This window comes from Argopecten irradians, chromosome 2 (assembly GCF_041381155.1).
Source record: "Argopecten irradians isolate NY chromosome 2, Ai_NY, whole genome shotgun sequence".
In the NCBI taxonomy this organism is placed as follows: domain Eukaryota; kingdom Metazoa; phylum Mollusca; class Bivalvia; order Pectinida; family Pectinidae; genus Argopecten; species Argopecten irradians.
The window spans coordinates 60,875,089-60,900,627 of NC_091135.1; the positions used below are offsets into that span (position 1 = coordinate 60,875,089).

At 40.4% G+C, this 25,539-nt stretch overlaps 1 protein-coding gene across 3 annotated transcripts; it reads left to right on the plus strand.

Annotated features, from left to right (window-relative positions):
* The first annotated feature begins 2,884 nt into the window (after window positions 1–2,884).
* LOC138316141 (dehydrogenase/reductase SDR family member 1-like) lies at window positions 2,885–24,857 on the plus strand. Of its 3 annotated transcripts, none has more exons than XM_069257664.1 (11): window positions 2,885–2,951; window positions 3,199–3,554; window positions 4,585–4,708; window positions 7,166–7,230; window positions 18,554–18,697; window positions 19,303–19,382; window positions 19,834–19,966; window positions 21,127–21,258; window positions 22,266–22,347; window positions 22,515–22,595; window positions 23,937–24,857. In XM_069257664.1, the coding sequence occupies exons 2-11, from the start codon at window positions 3,519–3,521 to the stop codon at window positions 24,071–24,073; spliced, it is 1,014 nt and encodes a 337-aa protein (XP_069113765.1). In that variant the 5' UTR covers window positions 2,885–2,951; window positions 3,199–3,518; the 3' UTR covers window positions 24,074–24,857. The 3 variants fall into 3 exon arrangements, with proteins under 3 accessions (XP_069113765.1, XP_069113766.1, XP_069113767.1); XM_069257665.1 differs by having other exon boundaries at window positions 4,588–4,708; XM_069257666.1 differs by lacking the exon at window positions 21,127–21,258.
* Window positions 24,858–25,539: the final 682 nt, after the last annotated feature.

Here is a 25,539-nt window from a genome sequence, read left to right on the forward strand (position 1 = left end):
CTATAAAATTGAACGTAAACAAATAACAAGATTACAAATAACTTTATCAAGTCACTTCTTTACAATACCTTATTTTCGTGCATTCAAAAAACATATTAAAACATGTTAATCTGGAAAAACTAGTCATATCAGACCATGGTATAATGTTTAAACTTTATATTTGTTCACAAATACAATCACTGTGGGTACTATTGGTCAGTTCAAGCTTAGTATGTATCGCGTCCGTATGCGATCTGTCAACCCCCCAGCGTCATATATTTATGGAGGAATAGACAGGAATCCAGGGTCACCTGTAGGGGGGTACCGCAATGAAAACGAATGTGAACTATTGTTCGTGATATTGAATTACTAGATTGTTCCAGGTTATCATTTTAGGGTTGTATAGACGGGTTATGATATGGAAATTTATGTTTAGGCCAATTTCATATTGTCGTGGCCATGGATGTTTCAACAAGAAGACTGAAAATTTAGCTTTTGTACGGGGGCTTGCTAAATTGGTGTACGGGGACTTGGTTTATGAGATAAATATGGTGTACGGGGGCTTGGCATAATTAAAATGAGAAACCTCACAATATGTTTAAAACAAATAGCGTCTAGTCGTCCAAAAGACAGATGTAAAGTTTTCTTCCGACGTTTATGTCTTCGTAAATCAAATGTAACGATGTCAATGGAATAGTAGGCCTTCCAGACGAAGATGATGAATGTTGGTTGGTCTGTAGATTCTGTATACAAGATCAGTTTGTTTGTTTGCTGGCAATTTTGTTAAATACTTTAACGGAGGGGATCATTTTGAGGAAGGAATTCCTGTACTTGTATTACACAAACATATAGCGCCGATTTCGATAAGAAATATAATTTCATCTGGTGGGATTCAAGTAATTTTACTTTTGAATTGTAAACCATGGCTACGAATACATATTTGTCATAGCGTTGTTTTGACATCGCGTTTGTACAAGAAAAACTCCAATCAGGTATTTTCCACAATGCTCCAACACAACGAAGGTGAGTAGTATATTTTAGCATAGTTAATTGTAATATGTAATGATATTTACGGTGCAATGTTTGACGGAAAGTCTGTGACTGTCAGCAGCTGCAAAACTCGTAATTACAGTTTTAAATATTGACGATGTATCATGCCAAAGAACTCTAATACGTTAATACTTTTAGTTGCCCAGACTTAAAAATTAATTGAAAAGAACAGTTTTTTGCCTGAATTGATCAAAATCAAAATGATAAATCATTCTACATAGCGTATCGTTTCAATCAGTAATTTGATAATCATATAGAACGCTATATATTGATATCTAGAAAGGAATATTTGGCTTAAAAAGCTGCGTTTCTCAACTCATCAACCAATTCGCCGTACAATCTTCAACCATGCTGCCGTACAATCAACATCCAAGCCCCCGTACACTTGATTTTTAACAACAAGCAAGCCCCCGTACACAACGTGATTTTCACTGATTTATTTCGCAATCTTCATGACCTCAAAATTTGTCATCGGGGCGTGAGTTGCTTTCCTATGTTGTGAATTAGCCATAGAAAATGAATTCCGTTTTCAGAAAAGCATTAAATATTCATATCAGCGAATTATTTTGAACCGCCTTTTTCACTGCGGTACCCCCCCCCCCCCCCTGCATGTGACCCTGGATTCCTGTCTATTCCTCAATAACTATATGACGCTGGGGGTTGACAGATCGCATACGGACGCGATATATACTTAGCTTGAACTGACCAATAGTTACAGATACATTAATTACATTAAAACTGTGAAAATATTGCAAAACTTCCCCTTGCTGTGACAGGTCACCGCCTCGTCGATACCAATATCCCGTGTACGGGTACCCACAGTGACACTTAAAAATAGCTAGCTAAGGGAAACTAAGAGTATAACTCGATGGTCCTTCTGTCGACAGCAAAGAGAATGAAGGAGATAAGTTGCTTGTTCGTCTTGTGTTAAAACGACAAACGTTCCTGATAAAGTTAAAAGTAAAACAGGGGAAACGCAATACTATCGTCAGGACAATATGTACACCATCACATGACTGGTTCATTCACACCTCTTTTAATAAGAAAATTATAATTACACTGTACTATCATTATCAGACCATATATCCACTGTAACACATACATGTACTTGGGAATTACAAGATCGCTCAAGTAAATACGTTATACCAAATTCAATCGTTTCACTTCTGCATACCACAGTTCAAACTAATTAAAAAAGATGTATTTAAATGCTAATCTAGAACTCAAACACTGTTTTAAATTCATTTTCTATTATTGGTAAAGTATTAGCAGTTTTGGCTGCTTTTTACTGACTGATTTTGTTGTTTTATCGGACACATGTGTAAACAGGATCGTCAATTTGAAGCAAACAAACCGAAATAATCAATTGAACGAGGTAAATATAAATTAAATCAATGATAATATTACGCTATACTCCATACATCACAATCAGAATTTTAGCTATACTCCGTACACCTCGCGAGCTATACTCCGTACACTGGTGTCTCCTTATAAAACTAATATCTACAAATCATTCAAGAAACCCAGGTTACCAACATTTTGTATTATGAATATGTATGTATATCCCTTTATGTAAAAAAGGTGATTAGGGTTAAAACCATATAATCATTTCAAAAGAAACGAAAATGTGTGAGTAATCTAACTTTTTAGCAGGTACACTCCATATATCTTCACAGATAATTCAATAAAGAAGCATTAAAATTCCACAAGTTTTACATTTAATTTAATTCGAATGTTTTCTGAAACGACGTGGCCAGGATACAGTCTGCATACTTGTGCTGTATAATTAAAAACAATGACTGAATCATCCCCTCTGATGCTGTATTTTTTAGCTGTCGCTTCGAGTGTAGCTATTTCCGGTGTACCGATGATAGACGGTGGGCACGTAAAACTTTTTAACCCACCACCCGAGAAGCATCGCGGTAAGTTTTGGGGGTTTGAAAGGCAGATCTCAGAAGTCTGAGACTAATGCCAGAAATGAGATATATATAACAAAACATGGACTTGAAAGTTTGTTGAAATTTGCAGAATGTAGAACTGAAAACTCATTTTAAACATACTATTCGAGGCCTATATATGTAGTATGATATCGATACTGAATGTCTCTCCGTTTTATGTTCTATTTGAACTTTAACCCTGTCCTACTTACATCTTATCTTATACAAACAGATACTTCTTCAAAGGAAACCAGATAGGATCCAGTGGACATTTATTCAGCAAAATGCAGCAGGTGGTATGCATTGGTGGATAATAATACACCTAACATAGACAAAGTGCATAAGTGAGCTGCACATGTGTGATAAAATTACCAGTGTATTTGACTGCACTGTGCAGTGTTCATCTTATCCAATCATATCAGTGGACTAGACATTATAAGTTAACTACGTCACATACATGGTTGCCGTTGCAATTTAAATGGCAGAAAATTGTCCGCTTCAAGGTAGAGAGTGGTATAATGTATCGCCAATAACGACAATCTCAATAAGACAATGAGTGCACCGTACCCCGGACATTTCCATGTAACTGTACGTACCCCGGACATTTCCATGTAACTGTAACAAGTGTTATTTGTGTTATAAATCTCTCCGTTTCTTCAAACACTCCACCACAATTTCAAAATAGTGCCTGATATCGTTAACACAATCAAGTCTGGTTTTGTAAACAATCCAAACTACATATTTCCGATGTCGCATGTTGAACACTTTGTTATATTATGTAGCATATCGTAATTAATCACTGTTTAATTTTTAAATACATACATAATCCTCATATCAAGATATGATATCTACATTTTATAAAAATGATGTCGTTAACACTTAAAATTGAAAATGATGCCGTCAACATTATCATTCAATTTCCTGTTAAGCACGGGTTTCAGCATCCTCGATATTCCAGGGGTTCCGATCACTTACGATCTCTACACCCCTGGACTATTTCATAGTAAAACTGGAGGCAACAGAATAGAACAGGTAACTTAGTCATTTGATGTACATCAAAAGAGCCGTATAACGGTACACTGTGGTTGACTCTGTGGCTTTAATGTTAGGCGTCGCTCTCTCTGTAGTCTTCAAATGAAATATTTGCTAGCCTGTGATTGGTCAAATGTTTTCCGCTGAGCTGCCTTCAATTTCACTATGAGATAGTCCAGGGGTGTAGAGATCGTAAGTGATCGGAAGCCCTGGAGTATCGAGGATGGGGTTTCAGTCACAGACTCCGGGTTTTCAAGGCTAAAAGGTTTAATTCTGACCTTGCCAAGAAAAGACATCCAGCTTTTTGGTTCAAGACTTTTCATGTTTGACCAAGACCGTAGTGTGGTTCACCAACGCCACCTATAGAATTACAAAACATGCAGACAACGCATGTGCGCTTTTACATGTGTTTATCTGTAGCTCTCACATGTGTTTATATTCATAATAAAGATAAACACATGTAAGAGCGCACATGCGTGGTCTGCATGTTTTGTGCTGTCATTTGACCTGTGTGATTATGGTGATATTTGTTCACTAACACTTCGATTTTGTCCTGATTTTCACTCATTGTCACTTGACTCCAAAGAAGATTGCCACTGCTGGAGGGAAACTTGCTGGTAAAGTGTGTATAGTGACTGGGGCGACTCGAGGGATTGGTAAAGGAATAGCACTACAGCTGGGCGAAGCAGGTGCTACAGTCTATATTACAGGTACGTTTATATATATTAGAAAAGTCAGGTACATCACATATTCCAAGACGAGTTGGTGAATTCGCAACACGTACTTTAACCCCGTCAATGACCTAAACATGTGTACACATTTACTTATAATGCATTAGGTACTGTCACTTTATCTTGAACCATAAGTGATACAATTCATCATATACCTGTTGACACATTTCATTCAATGGAAATATGTACAATACAAGAAAAATAACATGATCTGATGAGGAGGAGACTTGAAGAACTGGAAGTGAAATTTGCCGTTTATATATCAAACGACAGTAGGAATTTGCCATTTTCAGATATATTCATGTATTTAAGCATTGATGTCACTATTTTTTAATTTTATCGGGGTATGAAAAAAAAATTTGTTTGCAAACTGTGTGAATCCGCGTAGCGGATTCTCACAAAAGTTTGCAAACAATTTTTTTTCATAACCCGATAAAATTAAAAAATAGTGACATCAATACTTATAATTAATTTTATACTCTATTTGATAAAATGAAGTATGTTTAAATGTAACATTATAGTGGTTTTTCAAGGGATTCTTTTTTCCGAATCAATACGCAACGTCAATGTCTCTATTGTGACGTCACGAAAACGTCGGGGTTTCGCGCCATTCTCGGATTTTTTTTTTTCATAGTGGTATGCAAAAAAAATATTGACCAATCAGAAAGCCATATTTGGTATGAAAACAAAGAAAAATTAATTATTAATTACAATGGTATCCGATTGTATGATTCAAAATACACAGATCAAAGCGTAAACGATACGTTTATCCGAATTCAAGCATATCCGTTTGTGGTGTATAATTAAATGTAAAGACAGTGGCGTAGGAATATGAAACGTAATGGGGGGAGGGGGGTGGGGTGGCAAAGGTCCTCAATATTTCGTAACACCCCCCCCCCCCCCCCCCCCCCCCCATCGCGCCCATCACACCCACAAGAGATACTCGCTACAATTTTTCAGATATAAATACATGTTATCCTTGTACACATCTATAGACAGTGGCGTAGCTAATAGGAAATCAATGAATACGCAAATTAGCGTGCGAGTTTGGGGGATTCCGGGGGGGGGGGGTATCCCCTAAAAATTTTAAAGATTTAGAATGACTGAGATGAGTTTAACGATAGATATTGATGATTTTGCGAGTGCCGAAGGCGCGAGATTTGGTGTTTGGGGGGTACGGGGGTCTCCCCCGGGAAAAAAATGTACAATTAATAATGCCAGAGACGAGTTTTACGATGTTTTTTGTTGAATTTACGATAGCCGAAGGCGCAAGATTTTTGTGTTTGGTGGGTCCGGGTTCTTCGCCGGGAAAAAAATCTACGATTTAGAATGGATGAGATGAATTTTACGCTGCATTTTGTGATTTTGCGAGCGCCGAAGTTGCGAGATTTTGGTGTTTGGGGGTCCGGGGTCTCCCCGGGAAAAAAGATGAGTTTTACGATGCATTTTGATGGTTTTAAAGCGTTCTTAACACGGTAATTGTTCGATTTAAGGTTACCAGCATTTAGAAATGATAATTGTGAGTGTCTTCATTCCATTATGCAACCCAGCTCGATCTGAACATACCGGATTCACCCCATCGGCACATTGTTGTGTAACTCAAAACAATAATGAATGATTGTCTTCCTAAGACATATAAACAAATTGATCTTTCAAAAGCATTTTTTGGAATAGTATTATCCATTGATGGACTTTTTTTAGTTTAGTTCGTGCGTATTAAATTTTCATTATTAAAGGTTTAAAAATTACGTGTTTGAAAGTTTAAGGAAACGCGCCGCGCAGCGGAAAATTTTCTAAAATGAAGTACAAAAATGTGCAGGAAGAACTTTTTTCTTTCAAATTTGCATATGAAGAACATTTGCCCCCCTGACCCCCGCTTCCTACGCCCCTGAAAGATAATTAATCAGAAGTCTAATACATCGAAGGGTAGAATATTACCTATAAGCTCTTTATTAACTTGAGCTAACTAGCTAGCTCGCCAATTGAAAAAAAAAAAAATGATAAATTCATAGATTCACCATCTTCGATACTTCAGGTGTTACTATCAGTGATGCCATATCTCCCATGGACTATCTCATAGTAAAACTGAAGATAGTTTTCTAGAGAAAAAATAACTGATCAATAAGAGAAGTCCTTTGAAGGTACAATCAACCACTGTTTACCGTTATTCGGTTCTTTTAACATGCATAAATTTAGGAACCAATTCACCCGGGACTTCTGGTTACTTCAGGTTTACTACGAAAATCAAAGCAGAACGTTCCTCCTCTTTGTGACATTTGATATATTTTGACATGTAACAGGGCAAAGAAGTGTGTCACCAGCCAGGCTCGACCACGGACTTATTGGTCCGCCGCTCTACCGACTGAGCAATATATCCTGCTACAGACAGATTAGCTTATTGCCTCTTCGTTGACAGTAACCGTTTTTATTTTATAGGTAGAACCTTGGTGGTTACCAAAGACAGCATTGTAGGTGGATCACTTACGGATACAGCTAGAGAGGTAAGTTTGTACGCCTTCCTCCGTGTTGTGTGGGAGTGGACCACGGGTCACTTACGGATACAGCTAGAGAGGTAAGTTTGTACGCCTTCCTCCGTGTTGTGTGGGAGTGGACCACGGGTCACTTACGGATACAGCTAGAGAGGTAAGTTTGTACGCTTTCCTCCGTGTTGTGTGGACCACGGGTCACTTACGGATACAGCTAGAGAGGTAAGTTTGTACGCCTTCCTCCGTATTGTGTGGACCACGGGTCACTTGCGGATACAACTAGAGAGGTAAGTTTGTACGCCTTCCTCCGTGTTGTGTGGGAGTGGACCACGGGTCACTTACGGATACAGCTAGAGAGGTAAGTTTGTACGCCTTCCTCCGTGTTGTGTAGGAGTGGACCACGGGTCACTTACGGATACAGCTAGAGAAGTAAGTTTGTACGCCTTACTCCGTGTTGTGTGGGAGTGGACCACGGGTCACTTACGGATACAGCTAGAGAGGTAAGTTTGTATGCCTTCCTCCGTGTTGTGTGGGAGAGGACCACGGGTCACTTATGATACAGCTAGAGAGGTAAGTTTGTACGCCTTCCTCCGTGTTGTGTGGGAGTGGACCACGGGTCACTTACGGATACAGCTAGAGAGGTAAGTTTGTACGCCTTCCTCCGTATTGTATGGACCACGGGTCACTTACGGATACAGCTAGAGAGGTAAGTTTGTACGCTTTCCTCCGTGTTGTGTGGACCACGGGTCACTTACGGATACAGCTAGAGAGGTAAGTTTTTACGCCTTCCTCCGTATTGTGTGGACCACGGGTCACTTACGCATACAGCTAGAGAGGTAAGTTTGTACGCCTTCCTCCGTGTTGTGTGGGAGTGGACCACGGGTCACTTACGGATACAGCTAGAGAGGTAAGTTTGTACGCCTTCCTCCGTATTGTGTGGACCACGGGTCACTTACGGATACAGCTAGAGAGGTAAGTGTGTAGCCTTCCTCCGTGTTGTGTGGGAGTGGACCACGGGTCACTTACGGATACAGCTAGAGAGGTAAGTTTGTACGCCTTCCTCCGTATTGTGTGGACCACGGGTCACTTGCGGATACAACTAGAGAGGTAAGTTTGTACGCCTTCCTCCGTGTTGTGTAGGAGTGAACCATGGGTCACTTACGGATACAGCTAGAAAGGTAAGTTTGTACGCCTTCCTCCGTGTTGTGTGGGAGTGGACCACGGGTCACTTACGGATACAGCTAGTGAGGTAAGTTTGTACGCCTTCCTTCGTGTTGTGTGGGAGTGGACCACGGGTCAATTACGGATACAGCTAGAGAGGTAAGTTTGTACGCCTTCCTCCGTATTGTGTGGACCACGGGTCACTTACGGATACAACTAGAGAGGTAAGTTTGTACGCCTTCCTCCGTATTGTGTGAACCACGGGTCACTTACGGATACAGCTAGAGAGGTAAGTTTTTACGCCTTGCTCCGTATTATGTGGGAGTGGACCACGGGTCACTTATGCTAGGTTTACACTATGTTCCCGGCGACCACGTTTGCCCGAAACGTGGTGCGCCGTGGAATTTTGGCTATTTTTGTATCTGTATTCAAGTTGAGCTTGGTCTTGTGAAGTTTTGCCACGGTCTTTTACGGATTACGTGGTGGGCCGTAGACATAGGGGAAAGTGTGTTCCCGGAGGTTAAAGGAACACTACGGCTTTAGCACGGTCTATCAAGAATACCACTACGTTCTCTCCTTGGTCTGTTACGATCTGATGAGGTCTGCTACGTTTTACACGTTTTGATCGAACACCAATACGTTTTTCACGGTCCGCCAAGGCTTACTAGGATAAAAGTCTGATGCCGGGCTTTTTGGAGCAACTGAAACAATATGTATTGCCGAAAATGTCATTTCAAACACGTTTTAATTAAAAAAATTGTTAAAAGCATATTTGGTATAAATATATAATTATATCCAAGTGTTTCTACGCAAATATATTTTTTTCTGTACTCGTTTAATCAGCCTTTTGCAATAATAGCTTCAATCTAATTAGATTGTAATAGCTTTGGTATGATTTGAGGGTTTAAATGTGTTTGATGACCATTGCTATTTATTAATACAAATAATTTAATGAAGTAGCAAATATGTACAAGGTCAGGCAATGATACCCCATCATATTTTGCTTGCAATGTAAGACCGTAATAAGACGTAACATGCCGTATCACGTCGGACTTTCAACCGCTACAAGCCGTGAGATGCCTTGACAGAACGCATCAAACCGGTTTTCATCCGCCTTGGCTTGCCGTCAAAACCTTGACAAACCTGGACAAAACGTGGAAAAAACGCAACAAAACGTCACTAAACTTGAAATCACCGTGAGATTCTGGGGAACGTGCTTGCTGCCCGTTCCACTACGGACCGTTTTTCAGTTCTGTTACGGCCTCGTACACGCTGTTACGTTTTGTTACGTCAATCCCGTTTTATTACGTCCTGTGGCGTTCTCCATCTGTACCGTGACTGCCGTAGTAAATCTTTTCACAGTTTAAAAATCTGGCACGGCATCCACGGTAATCACGACCGCTCACGTTTGTCTATCACGTCCTTCTGCGTTGTCTCACGTTTTCTCGCGGTCACCACGTTTTGTCCACGGTGGCCTGAAACGGGGCTGCCGTGGAAGCCGGGAACATAACTTGTAAACCTAGCATTACGGATACAACTACTAAGTAGTAAGTTTGTACGCCTTCCTCCGTACTGTGTGGGAGTGGATCACGGGTCACTAAATAGATACAGCTAGAGAAGTAAGTTTGTACGCCTTGCTCCGTATTGTGTGGGAGTGGACCACGGGTCACTTACGGATACAGCTAGAGTGGTAATTTTGTACGCCTTCCTCCGTATTATGTGGGAGTGGACCACGGGTCACTAAATAGAAACAGCTAGAGAGGTAAGTTTGTACGCCTTGCCCCGTATTGTCTGGGAGTGGACCACGGGTCACTTACCGATACAGCTAGAGTGGTAAGTTTGTACGCCTTCCACCGTATTGTGTGGGAGTGGACCACGGGTTACCTACGGATAAAGCTAGAGAGGTAAGTTTGTACGCCTTCCTCCGTATTGTGTAGGAATGGACCACGAGTCACTTACGGATAAAGCTAGAGAGGTAAGTTTGTACGCCTTCCTCCGTATTGTGTGGGAATGGACCACGAGTCACTTACGGATAAAGCTAGAGAGGTAAGTTTGTACGCCTTCCTCCGTATTGTGTGGGAATGGACCACGAGTCACTTACGGATAAAGCTAGAGAGGTAAGTTTGTACGCCTTCCTCCGTATTGTGTGGGAGTGGACCACGAGTCACTTACGGATACAGCTAGAGAGGTAAGTTTGTACGCCTTCCTCCGTATTGTGTGGGAGTGGACCACGGGTCACTTACGGATACAGCTAGAGAGGTAAATTTGTACGCCTTCCTCCGAATTGTGTGGGAGTGGACCACAGGTCACTTATGGATAGAGCTAGAGAGGTAAGTTTGTACGCCTTCTTACCCGTATTGTGTGAAAGTGGACCATGAGTCACTTATAGATACAGTTAGAGAGGTAAGTTTGTACGCCTTCCTCCGTATTGTGTGTGAGTGGACCACGGGTCACTAAATAGATACAGCTAGAGAGGTAAGTTTGCAGGCCTTCCTCCGTATTGTGTGGGAGTGGACCACGGGTCACTAAATAGATAATGCTAGAGAGGTAAGTTTGTACGCCTTCCTCCGTATTTTGTGGGAGTGGACCACGGGTTACTTACGGATACAGCTAGAGAGGTAAGTTTGTACGCCTTCCTCTGTTTGTGTGTGGAGTGCCGGGTGTGGGGGTGGCTTGGACCATGAGTCACCCACGCATACAGCTAGAGAGGTAAGTTAGTAAGCCTTCCTCCGTATTTTGTGGGAGTGGACCACGATTCACTTACGGATACAGCTAGAGAGGTAAGTTTGTACGCCTTCCTCCGTATTGTGTGGGAGTGGACCACGAGTCACTTACGGATACAGCTAGAGAGGTAAGTTTGTACGCCTTCCTCCGTATTGTGTGGGAGTGGACCACGTGTCACTTACGGATACAGCTAGAGAGGTAAGTGTGTACGCCTTCCTCCGTATTTTGTGGGAGTGGACCACGAGTCGTCACTTATAGATACATCTAGAGAGGTAAGTTTGTACGCCTTCCTCCGTATTGTGTGGGAGTGGACCACGTGTCATTTACGGATACAGCTAGAGAGGTAAGTGTGTACGCCTTCCTCCGTATTTTGTGGGAGTGGACCACGAGTCACTTATAGATACAGTTAGAGAGGTAAGTGTGTACGCCTTCCTCCGTATTGTGTGGGAGTGGACCACGAGTCACTTATAGATACAGCTAGAGAGGTAAGTTTGTACGCCTTCCTCCGTATTGTGTGGGAGTGGACCACGAGTCACTTATAGATACAGCTAGAGAGGTAAGTTTGTACAGGCCTTCCTCCGTATTGTGTGGGAGTGGACCACGGGTCACCAAATAGAAATGCTAGAGAGGTAAGATTGTACGCCTTCCTCCGTATTTTGTGGGAGTGGACCACGGTTACTTACGGATACAGCTAGAGAGGTAAGTTTGTACGCCTTCCTCCGTATTGTGTGGGAGTGGACCACGAGTCACCTATACATACAGCTAGAGAGGTAAGTTTGTACGCCTTCCTCCGTATTGTGTGGGAGTGGACCACGGGTCACCAAATAGAAATGCTAGAGAGGTAAGATTGTACGCCTTCCTCCGTATTTGTGGGAGTGGACCACGGGTTACTTACGGATACAGCTAGAGAGGTAAGTTTGTACGCCTTCCTCCGTATTGTGTGGGCTTGGGCCACGAGTCACCTACGCATACAGCTAGAGAGGTAAGTTTGTACGCCTTCCTCCGTATTTTGTGGGAGAGGACCATGAGTCACTTATAGATACAGTTAGAGAGGTAAGTGTGTACGCCTTCCTCCGTATTGTGTGGGAGTGGACCACGAGTCACTTATAGATACAGCTAGAGAGGTAAGTTTGTACGCCTTCCTCCGTATTGTGTGGGAGTGGACCACGGTCCCTTACGATACAGCTAGAGAGGTAAGTTGTACGCCTTCCTCCGTATTGTGTGGGTGGACCACGAGTCACTTACGGATAAGCTAGAGAGGTAGTGTGTACGCCTTCCTCCGTATTGTGTGGGAGTGGACCATGAGTCACTTATAGATACAGCTAGAGAGGTAAGTTTGTACGCCTTCCTCCGTATTGTGTGGGAGTGGACCACGGGTCACTTACGGATACAGCTAGAGAGGTAAGTGTGTACGCCTTCCTCCGTATTGTGTTGGAGTGGACCACGGTTACTTACGGATAAAGCTAGAGAGGTAAGTGTGTACGCCTTCCTCCGTATTGTGTGGAGTGGACCATGAGTCACTTATAGATACAGCTAGAGAGGTAAGTGTGTACGCCTTCCTCCGTATTGTGTGGGAGTGGACCACGGTCACTTACGGATAAAGCTAGAGAGGTAAGTGTGTACGCCTTCCTCCGTATTGTGTGGGAGTGGACCATGATTCACTTATAGATACAGCTAGAGAGGTAAGTTTGTACGCCTTCCTCCGTATTGTGTGGGAGTGGACCAGTGGGTCACTTACGGATACAGCTAGAGAGGTAAGTGTTGTACGCCTTCCTCCGTATTGTGTGGGATTGGGCCACGAGTCACCTACGCATACAGCAAGAGAGGTAAGTTTGTACGCCTTCCTCCGTATTTTGTGGGAGAGGACCATGAGTCACTTATAGATACAGTTAGAGAGGTAAGTTTGTACGCCTTCCTCCGTATTGTGTGGGAGTGGACCACGGGTCACTTACGGATACAGCTAGAGAGGTAAGTTTGTACGCCTTCCTCCGTATTGTGTGGGAGTGGACCACGGGTCACTTACGGATACAGCTAGAGAGGTAAGTGTGTACGCCTTCCTCCGTATTGTGTGGGAGTGGACCACGAGTCACTTACGGATACAGCTAGAGAGGTAAGTGTGTACGCCTTCCTCCGTTTTGTGTGGGAGTGGGACCACGAGTCCACTTACGGTATTACAGCTAGAGAGGTAAGTGTGTACGCCTTCCTCCGTATTGTGTGGGAGTGGACCATGAGTCACTTATAGATACAGCTAGAGAGGTAAGTTTGTACGCCTTCCTCCGTATTGTGTGGGAGTGGACCACGGGTCACTTACGGATACAGCTAGAGAGGTAAGTGTGTACGCCTTCCTCCGTATTGTGTTGGAGTGGACCACGGGTTACTTACGGATAAAGCTAGAGAGGTAAGTGTGTACGCCTTCCTCCGTATTGTGTGGGAGTGGACCATGAGTCACTTATAGATACAGCTAGAGAGGTAAGTTTGTACGCCTTCCTCCGTGTTGTGTGGGAGTGGACCACGGGTCACTTACGGATACAGCTAGAGAGGTAAGTTTGTACGCCTTCCTCCGTGTTGTGTGGGAGTGGACCACGGGTCACTTACGGATACAGCTAGAGAGGTAAGTTTGTACGCCTTCCTCCGTATTGTGTGGGAGTGGACCACGAGTCACTTACGGATACAGCTAGAGAGGTAAGTTTGTACGCCTTCCTCCGTATTGTGTGGGAGTGGACCACGGGTCACTTACGGATACAGCTAGAGAGGTAAGGTAAGTTTGTACGCCTTACGGATCCTCCGTAAGTTGTGTACCTCCGTTTGTGAGGAGTGGACCACGAGTCACTTATAGATACAGCTAGAGAGGTAAGTTTGTACGCCTTCCTCCGTGATGTGTGGGAGTGGACCACGGGTCACTTACGGATACAGCTAGAGAGGTAAGTGTGTACGCCTTCCTCCGTATTGTGTGGGAGTGGACCACGAGTCACTTACGGATAAAGCTAGAGAGGTAAGTGTGTACGCCTTCCTCCGTATTGTGTGGGAGTGGACCATGATTCACTTATAGATACAGCTAGAGAGGTAAGTTTGTACGCCTTCTCCGTATTGTGTGGGAGTGGACCACGGGTCACTTCGGATACAGCTAGAGAGGTAAGTGTGTACGCCTTCCTCCGTTTGTGTGGAGTGACCACGGTCACTTAGATACATAGAGAGGTAAGTTTGTACGCCTTCCTCCGTGTTGTAGGAGTGGAACAGGGTCACTTAGGATAAGGCCTTCCTCCGTATTGTGTGGGAGAGGACCATGAGTCACTTATAGATACAGTTAGAGAGGTAAGTTTGTACGCCTTCTTCCGTGTTGTAAGGGAGTGGAACACGAGTCACTTACGGATAAAGCTAGAAAGGTAAATGTGTGTCGCCTTCATCCGTATTGTGTGGAAGTGGACCACGAGTCACTTATGGATACAGCTACAGAGGTAAGTTTGTACGCCTTCCTCCGTATTGTGTGGGAGTGGACCACGGGTCACTTACGGATACAGCTAGAAAGGTAAGTTTGTACGCCTTTCTTCGTATAAGGTGAGAGTGGACCACACTATAATGTATCAGAAGGTTGACAAGCTGGGGTTAGGGACGGTATTCTGATGTATAGTAGGGACGGGATTCTGATGTATAGTAGGGACGGTATTCTGATGTATAGTAGGGACGGGATTCTGATGTATAGTAGGAACGGGATTCTGATGTATAGTAGGGACGGGATTCTGATGTATAGTAGGGACGGGATTCTGATGTATAGTAGGAACGGGATTCTGATGTATAGTAGGGACGGTATTCTGATGTAGTAGGAACGGGATTCTGATGTATAGTAGGGACGGGATTCTGATGTATAGTAGGGACGGGATTCTGATGTATAGTAGGGACGGTATTCTGATGTATAGTAGGGACGGGATTCTGATGTATAGTAGGAACGGGATTCTGATGTATAGTAGGGACGGGATTCTGATGTATAGTAGGAACGGGATTCTGATGTATAGTAGGGACGGGATTCTGATGTATAGTAGGAACGGGATTCTGATGTATAGTAGGGACGGGATTCTGATGTATAGTAGGGACGGGATTCTGATGTATAGTAGGGACGGGATTCTGATGTATAGTAGGGACGGGATTCTGATGTATAGTAGGGACGGGATTCTGATGTATAGTAGGGACGGGATTCTGATGTATAGTAGGGACGGGATTCTGATGTATAGTAGGGACGGGATTCTGATGTATAGTAGGGACGGGATTCTGATGTATAGTAGGGACGGGATTCTGATGTATAGTAGGGACGGGATTCTGATGTATAGTAGGGACGGGATTCTGATGTATAGTAGGAACGGGATTCTGATGTATAGTAGGGACGGGATTCTGATGTATAGTAGGAACGGGATTCTGATGTATAGTAGGGACGGGATTCTGATGTATAGTAGGAAACGGGATTCTGATGTATAGTAGGGACGGGATTCTGATGTATAGTAGGGACGGGATTCTGATGTATAGTAGGGACGGGATTCTGATGTATAGTAGGGACGGGATTCTGATGTATAGTAGGAACGGGATTCTGATGTATAGTAGGAATGTGATTCTTATGTATTGTAGGAACGGGATTCTGATGTATAGTAGGGACGGGATTCTGATGTATAGTAGGAACGGGATTCTGATGTATAGTAGGGACGGGATTCTGATGTATAGTAGGACGGGATTCTGATGTATAGTAGGAACGGGATTCTGATGTATAGTAGGGACGGGATTCTGATGTATAGTAGGGACGGGATTCTGATGTATAGTAGGGACGGGATTCTGATGTATAGTAGGGACGGGATTCTGATGTATAGTAGGGACGGGATTCTGATGTATAGTAGGGAATGGGATTCTGATGTATAGTAGGATGGGATTCTGATGTAAAGTAGGGACGGGATTCTGATGTATAGTAGGGACGGGATTCTGATGTATAGTAGGGACGGGATTCTGAGGTATAGTATGGACGGGATTCTGATGGATTCGAGTATAGTAGGGATCGGGATTCTGATGTGTAGAGTGATATATAAGGACGAAGGTGTTGTCCCACAGCAGGTTGTCCCACGGTCTCTTATCCCCGTCATACTTACTATGGTACACAATGATCATCAACGATCGGACACTTCACCTGCTCAGGACCGATTCTTCTGAGACGGAACGACAAGTGACGTTCAGGAGTGTGTTAGGAGCATCATCGATATTCCTGGGGTTACTATCAAATATTATTTATCACATGTATCACACATCATTATATTCCCCTGGAATATTTTTATAGCAAAACAGAAGGTTCTGTGTTTGACAACCGATGAGACAAGTAGTTTTATACTTTGATGTACATCATAAGAGTCGAATTACGGATCACTGAGCTTATCTGTGCGGTTTTGAAGCTAGGCGTCGCTGTCTCTGTAATCTTACAAAGAAGTTTATGCAGGCTTGTGATTGGTCATTTTTTTCTTCTGAACTGCCTTCAGTTTTGATATGACATATTCTAGGGGTAGGTATACAGAACAAGGCCATATTATTTGGATATACTCCTCAAGGAAGTCTGTGTCATAACTGGAATATACAAGATATAAGCCACGCCTTATCATCACACACAACATGTAGGGCATGAATAACCAGAAACAGGATTACAAGGTTTCTGTGTCAACATTTGTCTACGCGTGCAAGTCCAATCAAGCATGAATTGACTGGCCTTGCTCCATGTCTTTGATGATCGGTCGAAATACCAGGGTTGAAATTGGCGTTTGTTTTGGGTACTGGTACCTCGGCTTCTAAGGTTCATGTATCGAAATATTTGGACGCCAACGGGAAGTGCGTATTAATAGCAAATTGCAAAGGCTTACTCGTTGAAAGAAATCACAGCAGAAGGAAACGTAGGACACCAAGGTTTCTGGGGACGGTCCTATCTATTTGCGAGAGTAATTGCCTTCTGCAGAAGCCACAAGCTCGCTTAAAAGTAGAAGCAGACGACATATCTTGTAACAAATCAGCCTAATATGAACCCGTATACAATGTAAAGAGTAAAGATGGGGAGGGAATAACAGGGACTGTCTACTTTTTGCCAGGAAGACTATCAACACATGCTTCAATGACAAATAAGCCAATTATAGTGAGCGAACGACCTGTTAGCCAAGAAGACTCCGGAGCAATACCTCCAAGACCGGCAGTTCCTCGTAGAAGATGCTGGTATGGGATGATGTGCCAACAGCACCACAGCCAGACCCAGTTCCAGTCATCGCAGTATCAATGAAGAGGAGGAGGTGACTGCTGAACCGGGGAGTTTGAATGAAGGCGCTCTCCAAGAACTCCATTTGGAAGAACCTGCCACTGCGGACCAGTAATGAGGATGAAACACCAATGACGGACTCTCCTGGTATTTCTCCAAAACGGTCAAGAGGGACAAGAGCAAACCCAGGTGAATGGACGGGTCATATATGTTCAGCCATCAAGCATCGACATAGCCAGGTTGGTAAGCTGGCCAACATCATGGTTGAGATGTCTGCGGCAGTTATAGACATTATTGCAGGATCATTGACTTCATGAAAATATTACGATTTCGACAGCATTTGGCATCGATCAAATCGGTCTTTTAGGTAAAACATAATTTATTACTTTAGTTATTTAATACATTTGGCTGGTAGAGGAGAGGGGTGGTAAATGTATACCTGTACAATGTGACCTGTATATATATATTACAGGTAGAGGAGAGGAGAGGTAAGTGTATACCTGTACAATGTGACCTGTATATTTATATTAAAGGTAGAGGAGAGGGGAGGTAAATGTATACATGTACAATGTGACCTGTATATATATATATTACAGGTAGAAGAGAGTTAAATGTATACCTGTACAATGTGATGTGTATATAAATATTACAGGTAGAGGGTAGGGGAGGTAAATGTATACCTGTACAATGTGACCTGTATATAGATATTACAGGTAGAGGAGAGGGGAGGTAAGTGTATACCTGTACAATGTGACCTGTATATAAATATTACATGTAGGGGAGAGAGGAGGTAAATGTATACCTGATCCATATAACCTGTATATAAATATTACAGGTAGAGGAGAGGGGAGATAATTGTATACATGTACAATATGACCTGTATAAATATATATTACAGGTAGAGGAGAGGCGAGGTTAATGTGACCTGTATTTAAATATTACAGGTAGAGGAGAGGGGAGGTAAATGTATACGTGTACAATGTGACCTGAATATATATATTACAGGTAGAGGGGAGGTAAATGTATACCTGTACAATGTGACCTGTATATATATATATTACAGGTAGAGGAGAGGGGAGGTAAATGTATACCTGTACAATGTGACCTGAATATATATATATATTACAGGTAGAGGAGAGGGGAGGTAAATGTATACCTGTACAATGTGACCTGAATATATAAATATTACAGGTAGAGGAGAGGGGAGGTAAATGTATACCTGTACAATGTGACCACACCAAGGATGAAGAGATCCAGCAGCTGTTTGACAAGGTCAAGAGGGAACAGGAAGGTCAGCTGGATATCCTTGTCAACAATGCCTACAGCGCCGTCAAGGTATGTTGGCCGATTGTCTGTGTATTTACTCCGCATCACGCTAATGAAAGCTTAAATGTATAAGGACAAAGTCAAAAGACTGTGCATTGAATTATTGTTATTCTATCAATACAAGTCTTTGTTTGCTGGCTTTTAGTGTTCACCTGTTGCATCCTCTATAGATGAGATATTATTGTTACCATTTTCCAATTTATTCCGAAGGGTATTTCGATGTAGTTTCTTTCCATCCATATTTCTACCTTTTTATGTCCCTGCCAAATGCTTATTTAGTAACATTACGCATACGTTGATAATTATTTTCTACTTAGCATGGTAATCGATTTAAACCAGGCATAAACATCAGCCATGTTGTAATTACACAATTGTAGTTTACTGATGTATCTCTAAACAATTTCTTTTTTACTTTGTCTTTATTACATACATTGTGTATTTGAATACTAAGCAGCTGTACTTTTGTCAGAGCTTAACAGTTATCTAAGACACGAGGAACTTGCTTTTAAACACTTATGCCATGTGTGTGAAAATAACATTTGGTCATTTTTATACTCTGGTTGCCCACTGAGATTAACACGGTTCTCCTAATTTGTTTCGAATCCATTTTGCAGGCTATCTTTGACAATGTGGATGTGCCTTTTTGGGAATTCCCAATGGATATGTGGGACACCGTTAATAATGTGGGACTCAGGTAAATGCGTCGTATACCGCTCTCTTTTCTTTTGTAGTTCTATTACATGTAAATATGTATTAGTGTAGTTTAAACTTTATATGATGTCATTGTTTATCACTCAAAACCAACAAACCGATGCATGACAACAAAGACAAATTCAAAAACGCAACTGTACACGGAGTAGTGTTAAAACTCGCCGTCAAGTCAGGAGGGATAATCACTCAACTTATCCTCCATTGTAACCGACCTTGTTGTCGGTATAGCAAATCTGGGTCGCGTAACGTCTCCGAAAAGAAATAACGAAATATAAGTATACAGAAGCGCCGAATACACCCGGATCCACACAGCACAGGGATTAAACACTTTCTCGAGTCATGCACTGTTGACATGTGTAGATTTTCTGATTCTGAAACAAAAGATCTGAATATGAATAAGCATTTCACTAATATCATTTTGATTTTACTTTCAGAAATCATTACCTGTGTACAATTCAGGCGGCTAAGATGATGGTCCCTAGAAAGAGAGGACTTATTGTCAATATATCATCTATTGGAGGACTTACTTATACCTTAAACGTACCTTATGGTATAGGCAAGGAGGCGGTGAGTTGTTGTCTTTACACCTCACTATATCAACTGAAATATGGTTTACATGTAGTGAGACAGTCGTGCTCCAGTGATTTTTTCTGCCTCAGCTTATTTTAACCCAGTGATTCCATAGTCTAATCGCTAATAAAATCCGCAAAAAATAGACCAATAATCTTGTCCTTCTTATACAGTCAGTTATGAAATGATTAAAGTTGGGGTAAAGGTTAAAAAAAGAAAACTTTTGATTTTTTTTATTTATTTATTTTTTTTTTTTTTTGGGGGGGGGGGGGGGGGGGGCATCGTGCATTATTAAACTGATCTAACACAAATTACCACAAACCCTACATCTTTGAATTAGAAAAAAATGTTGGGCAGCTGCCAGACTTGTCAACCGTCAATATTTGTTATTGGTCAGCTCTCTTCAACCACATAAACCTGGGACGCTTTTGAAAAGAAAATAAGCATTATTTTGTTATATTTGAGCCTCGATATTACCGACATGTCCTAGTGGAATGAAACTATTGTTTGATACCTTGTATGTATGCTATATACATGTACTTTAAACAAAAATAACAATAATCTAGTTTATACGGACAAAATCTTTGATTAACCTCAGTGCCATATTACTTGGAATTGAGATGCGAAACATTTGTGTCTACCCTATAAAACATATTTGTCTCTGACCTTGATACCTCTCGTTGACATCGATGTGTATGGCAAGCCAATTTAACATTTATTGAAGGAGCAAGGTCTATCCCCTATTTAATTGAATTATATAAGATATATTAAATAATATATGAGATATCTTATATCTATATGAGATATCTTATAAAATATATAAGATATCTTATAAAGTATATAAGATTTCTTATAAAGTATATGAGATATCTTATATCTATATAAGATATCTTATATCTATCTTATAAAGTACATGTATATAAGATATCTTATATCTTATATAGCATATAAGATATCTCATAAAGTACATAAGATATCTCATATATTATTAATATAAGATATCTTTCTTATATAAGTATATAAGATATCTTAAATATGATATAAGATATCTTATATTTCAATCAAGATATCTTATATATATGCAGTGAAATTAAGGATCGACTTTGCTCTTTGAATAAATGTCATGCTGGCTTGCCATAGATATGTCTCGTTGACAGTGTGACCGGATGGCTGCAGATTGTGCCATAGAGTTGAAGAAACACAATGTAGCTATGGTTAGTTTGTGGCCAGGTCCTGTCCGGACGGAACGTATACAGTTCTTCATTAATGAAAGCAGCGCTAACAATGTGGTAGGTCTGTAAGGCTTTCATTACACGAGTTTGAATGAAGTGTATTATGCACTAACGTGACGCTACCCAGAATGGAACACTTTTTAGCTCGCCTATTCGAAGAATAGGGGGAGCTAATGTTGTCACCCCGGCGTCAGCGTCGGCGTCAGCGTTGGCGTCCCATTTCACGTTAAAGTTTTTGATCAAGTTTCTGTTTCGTCAATTGTTTCAGCTTAAGTTATCATAAATGTTTATGATTTTATTTTCCTAATGTGTATGGATGCTGAACGTGATAATACAACCAATTTGGGGCCCTTTAGGGATTTTTTGAGTCTGTTAATTTGTCATATTTCCATGTTAAAGTTTTAAGCAAGTTTCTATTTTGTCAATTGTTTAAGCATAAGTAATCATAAATGTTTATGATTTTATTTTCCTAATGTGTATGGATGCTGAACGTGATAATACAACCAATTTGGGGCCCTTTAGGGGGTAGTAGGCGAGCTTTGCTGTTCTCCAACAGCTCTTGTTGAAAATCATAGTAAAACATTTGACTGAGTGTTTAAATAAGAATTATTTTCAGATATTTCTCAAAAAGATAAATTCAGTATTTATTGAATGGTTTGTCAACGATGCATGTGTTTATAAACAGATCTTCGTATAGCAAGCCTAGTACCTTAGATGGAACTCCACTTTTTATGCTGTTTTGTCTTCTCGGCACCACCATAGTTTAGTTTTCAACCAGCTAGGAAGGCTAATAGGTTATATACTTCTGTACTAATCTCCAATAACAACTTACATGTATTAGGGGCACCATCAATAACATTATCAGGAAAAAAACCCAATTTTGATAAAGATATCTTAATAAAACCAACAAAATTCCATAGCGGTTTTCAAATGAACAATCCTGTATTTATGGAGAAAAGATACGTTGTATATGTTATAATGAAAATAATTTGATAACATGCATTTAACATATATTATGAAATGTGTCACATGCATGTGTTATATTTACGTATTGCTTTCTTCAGGGAAATGTCAATGTCAGAGGCATGTTTGAAGTTGGAGAGTCTATAGAGTACGCCGGTAAAGCAGTGTCCTATCTGGCATCTGGTAATTAGTTCACGGTGTAGGGATTCAATGATATACTGGCACGTAATTATCGTCACAATGGTTTACCTGCTTTAACATTGTGTTAACTCAAATCCAATGACAACTTAACGTCTTTTCTCTTTCTGTCCAATAAAGGAATACTTAATATATTTGCTTCTTTTCACCAGATCCGAACATAATGAAAAAGACGGGAAAGATTCTTATAACAGCTGAGCTGGGATCTGAGTATGGTTTTGTAGACATTAATGGTATGTACATGTATTTTAAGTTAGGTCGTAGCTGAATCATTAACATAATTAAGTTTAAATTATGCACCCCATTGTAAATCTCCTATTGAACATACATGTATCAATAATTGCACTCCTTTATTATCCTTTTGCAGTACTTCAGTAGTTGTATATGTATACTTAATTTACTAGTACATTAAAATCGTCCTTACATTTGTGATATCCATTCATACCATATCTACTACTACTACGACAATATGCCAGGGTGTTGCACGTGTGAATTTTTCAATAGTGGGTCTACTGATATCATACTGAAGCATATGGAACACCAAAAAGCACATATCGCGCTCACATTATACTGACAACGGGTAAACCAGTCGTTCCACTTCTTTTATTCTGAACGCTTATCAGGAACTGAAACTACCACTTTCATAGACTATAGTGAATGCCGGCCAGGGGACAGAACTCACAGTCTTCACCACAAAGACGAGCATTCAAAATGCCAAAAGTGAGGCGTTACCAAGGGAACAAGAAACTAAGTTCTGAACCAGAGAAAAGATAATATCTCAAATTTAGTTGACTGATACAGGCATCAAAATTAAACTAAAGCGCCGAGTTTGTTAAAGGGACAATTCAGTCTAAGAGTACATTAAAATTTGTACATATATCGGAAAAAATCCAGTTCCAATATAAATTAGATCAGTTGGTTCTACTGTGATATGCCAGAAAAGCCCATGGTGGTGAAATGCGTGTGAAATGTTCAAACTCGCTCGCTGTCCGCCATTACACATTGTGGTCGAACATCTTGTATGCCGAACCCTGTCCCTTGCTCGTAGAGTAATGCAACTTTCGTCTAGAACTGCTCAAATCGCTCTGACAGTAGTGTGTTTACCTTATTAGACGAATTATCTTGCCTCAAAATCATTTTATCACCTCCTCAGTGGTTATGTAGTTAATTTGTTTAACGTGCGTGACTTTGGCTCGGGTATGAGTACATCGTACATTTGTACCTGCTGAATCGTATTGATCAATGATTTGTATTTACGACGGTATCAATTAAAATACTAAACACTGACGTGGAATTTGTCTATATTTTATGTTATGTGTTTCATAAGAAATGTAGAACAATACATTTATGCCATAGTTTGCTTCTTGATTATGTAAAAGAATTAACTTGAGCGAATTGTCTCTTTAAGATATATAGATTCTCGACCTGACAATATTAACCTCACCAAAATTTGATTGCATTAAACAATACTGACAGTTCAAAAACTGGACACATTTAGTACAAATTCTTGGTTTAATGTCTGTGTTTATAATAACAACGATTGTCGGACTACAATTGAGTATTTTATCTTTTAGGTAGAGAAATGGTATCTTTCCGAAACCTAAAGGAACTCCTGATGTTGTCTCCAAAGACTCAGTGGATAGCACGCTTGGTTCCACGATTCATCTACATCCCCAAGTTGATATTCGCTCTGTTGGGAAATAAATTTTAAATCGTTCAACATTTTGTCTACAAAACAGCTACTGAACTGTGTGTGATGTATGTACCGCAAACTCGGTTAATGATGCTCCTGCGCCGATAGAGCATAAATGATATTCATCATTTGAACAATAATTGGTGTTTAATCGTGTATATATATATGCCTAATTAACACAAAAAAATAACATAAAATAATTCATTTCGCCTTTGGTGCATGCGCAATCATTACTTCATTCCATATAGGATATAGTGCTTCCGGATGCAATTAATTATTTTTCATATTTTTAACTTGAATTAAAATGAGAAGCTCATACTTTTTAACGGTGGTAATGGTATAAAGTAAGTAACTTTTGTAACTGAAGAAAAATACTTAATCGTCTGCTCCTGTTTTTGATAGTGAAAAAATACAATTTGTCAGCGGTGGAGCATCTTTAAAGGGAACAAGGAAATCATAAGAAGAGTGAATGTTAAGTTTATTTCAAATGAAAGGTTGATATTAGTCAAGAAACAATATGTCGGTTATTCAATCTGTTGCTGATTACCGTAAAAGGTAATTTCCTTGGATAAAACTTCCAATCTGATTTCCGTTTTATTCCCCCTTCTGGCTTCTCACTAAGTAATATAATTATTTACAACGTAACAGTATATACAAGATGAAGCGAAAATATTTTACTGTCTATGTCTAATGAGGTAAAATATAACCTGCATAGTAAGTTGCACGCCAACTACATTCAGTTTGATCTATTGATCAAGTGTATTATATTGAACATTTTATTTAACAAGTTTGCATGAACCGAGATGACTGTCTGTTGTTTGTCATAGAGAAATATATTGGGGTATCAACGTCGAGATATGAATAAGAGTGCATTATTAAAACTCATCTGAATTCTAGTTGATACCTCTTCATTGATACTGCACGATCGATATTGTTACAATATCATCTGAAAATGAAAACACAATAATTGCTGATTATCTCATACCCACATCACACAATCACGAATAATTCCTTATTTCAAACCCAAAATATGAAAATCCCCACACAAAGATCAACAGAATATCATCCTTTATTGCCTAAAAATAAAATAAACCCATAGAATGCACTAGGGGATTTCTTCCTTTTCATATTAAACTTCAACATTACAAAGATGTCCATATTTAGACAAAAGTGTGAAAAGTGTCTAAACTTGTTTTGAAAACTTTTAGTTTTACAGATATTTTGAAATGTTCTAATGTCAGGTCTCTAGGGCTCAAGTGTTCAAGTACATTAAGTTTGTCTAGAGAAAAGATAAGTCCCATGACAACAGATGCCACTTTGTGATATTGGCTCATAAAATCACTGTAATTCCATTTTAGGCCAATATCACCGATACTATTAAATATTTCTGTCTAATTACAAAAATATACCTTAATTACATAAAATTGATGAATATACTGTATGATCAATAATTTCGTCACATGTCGTACATTTAAAAAGAGGTA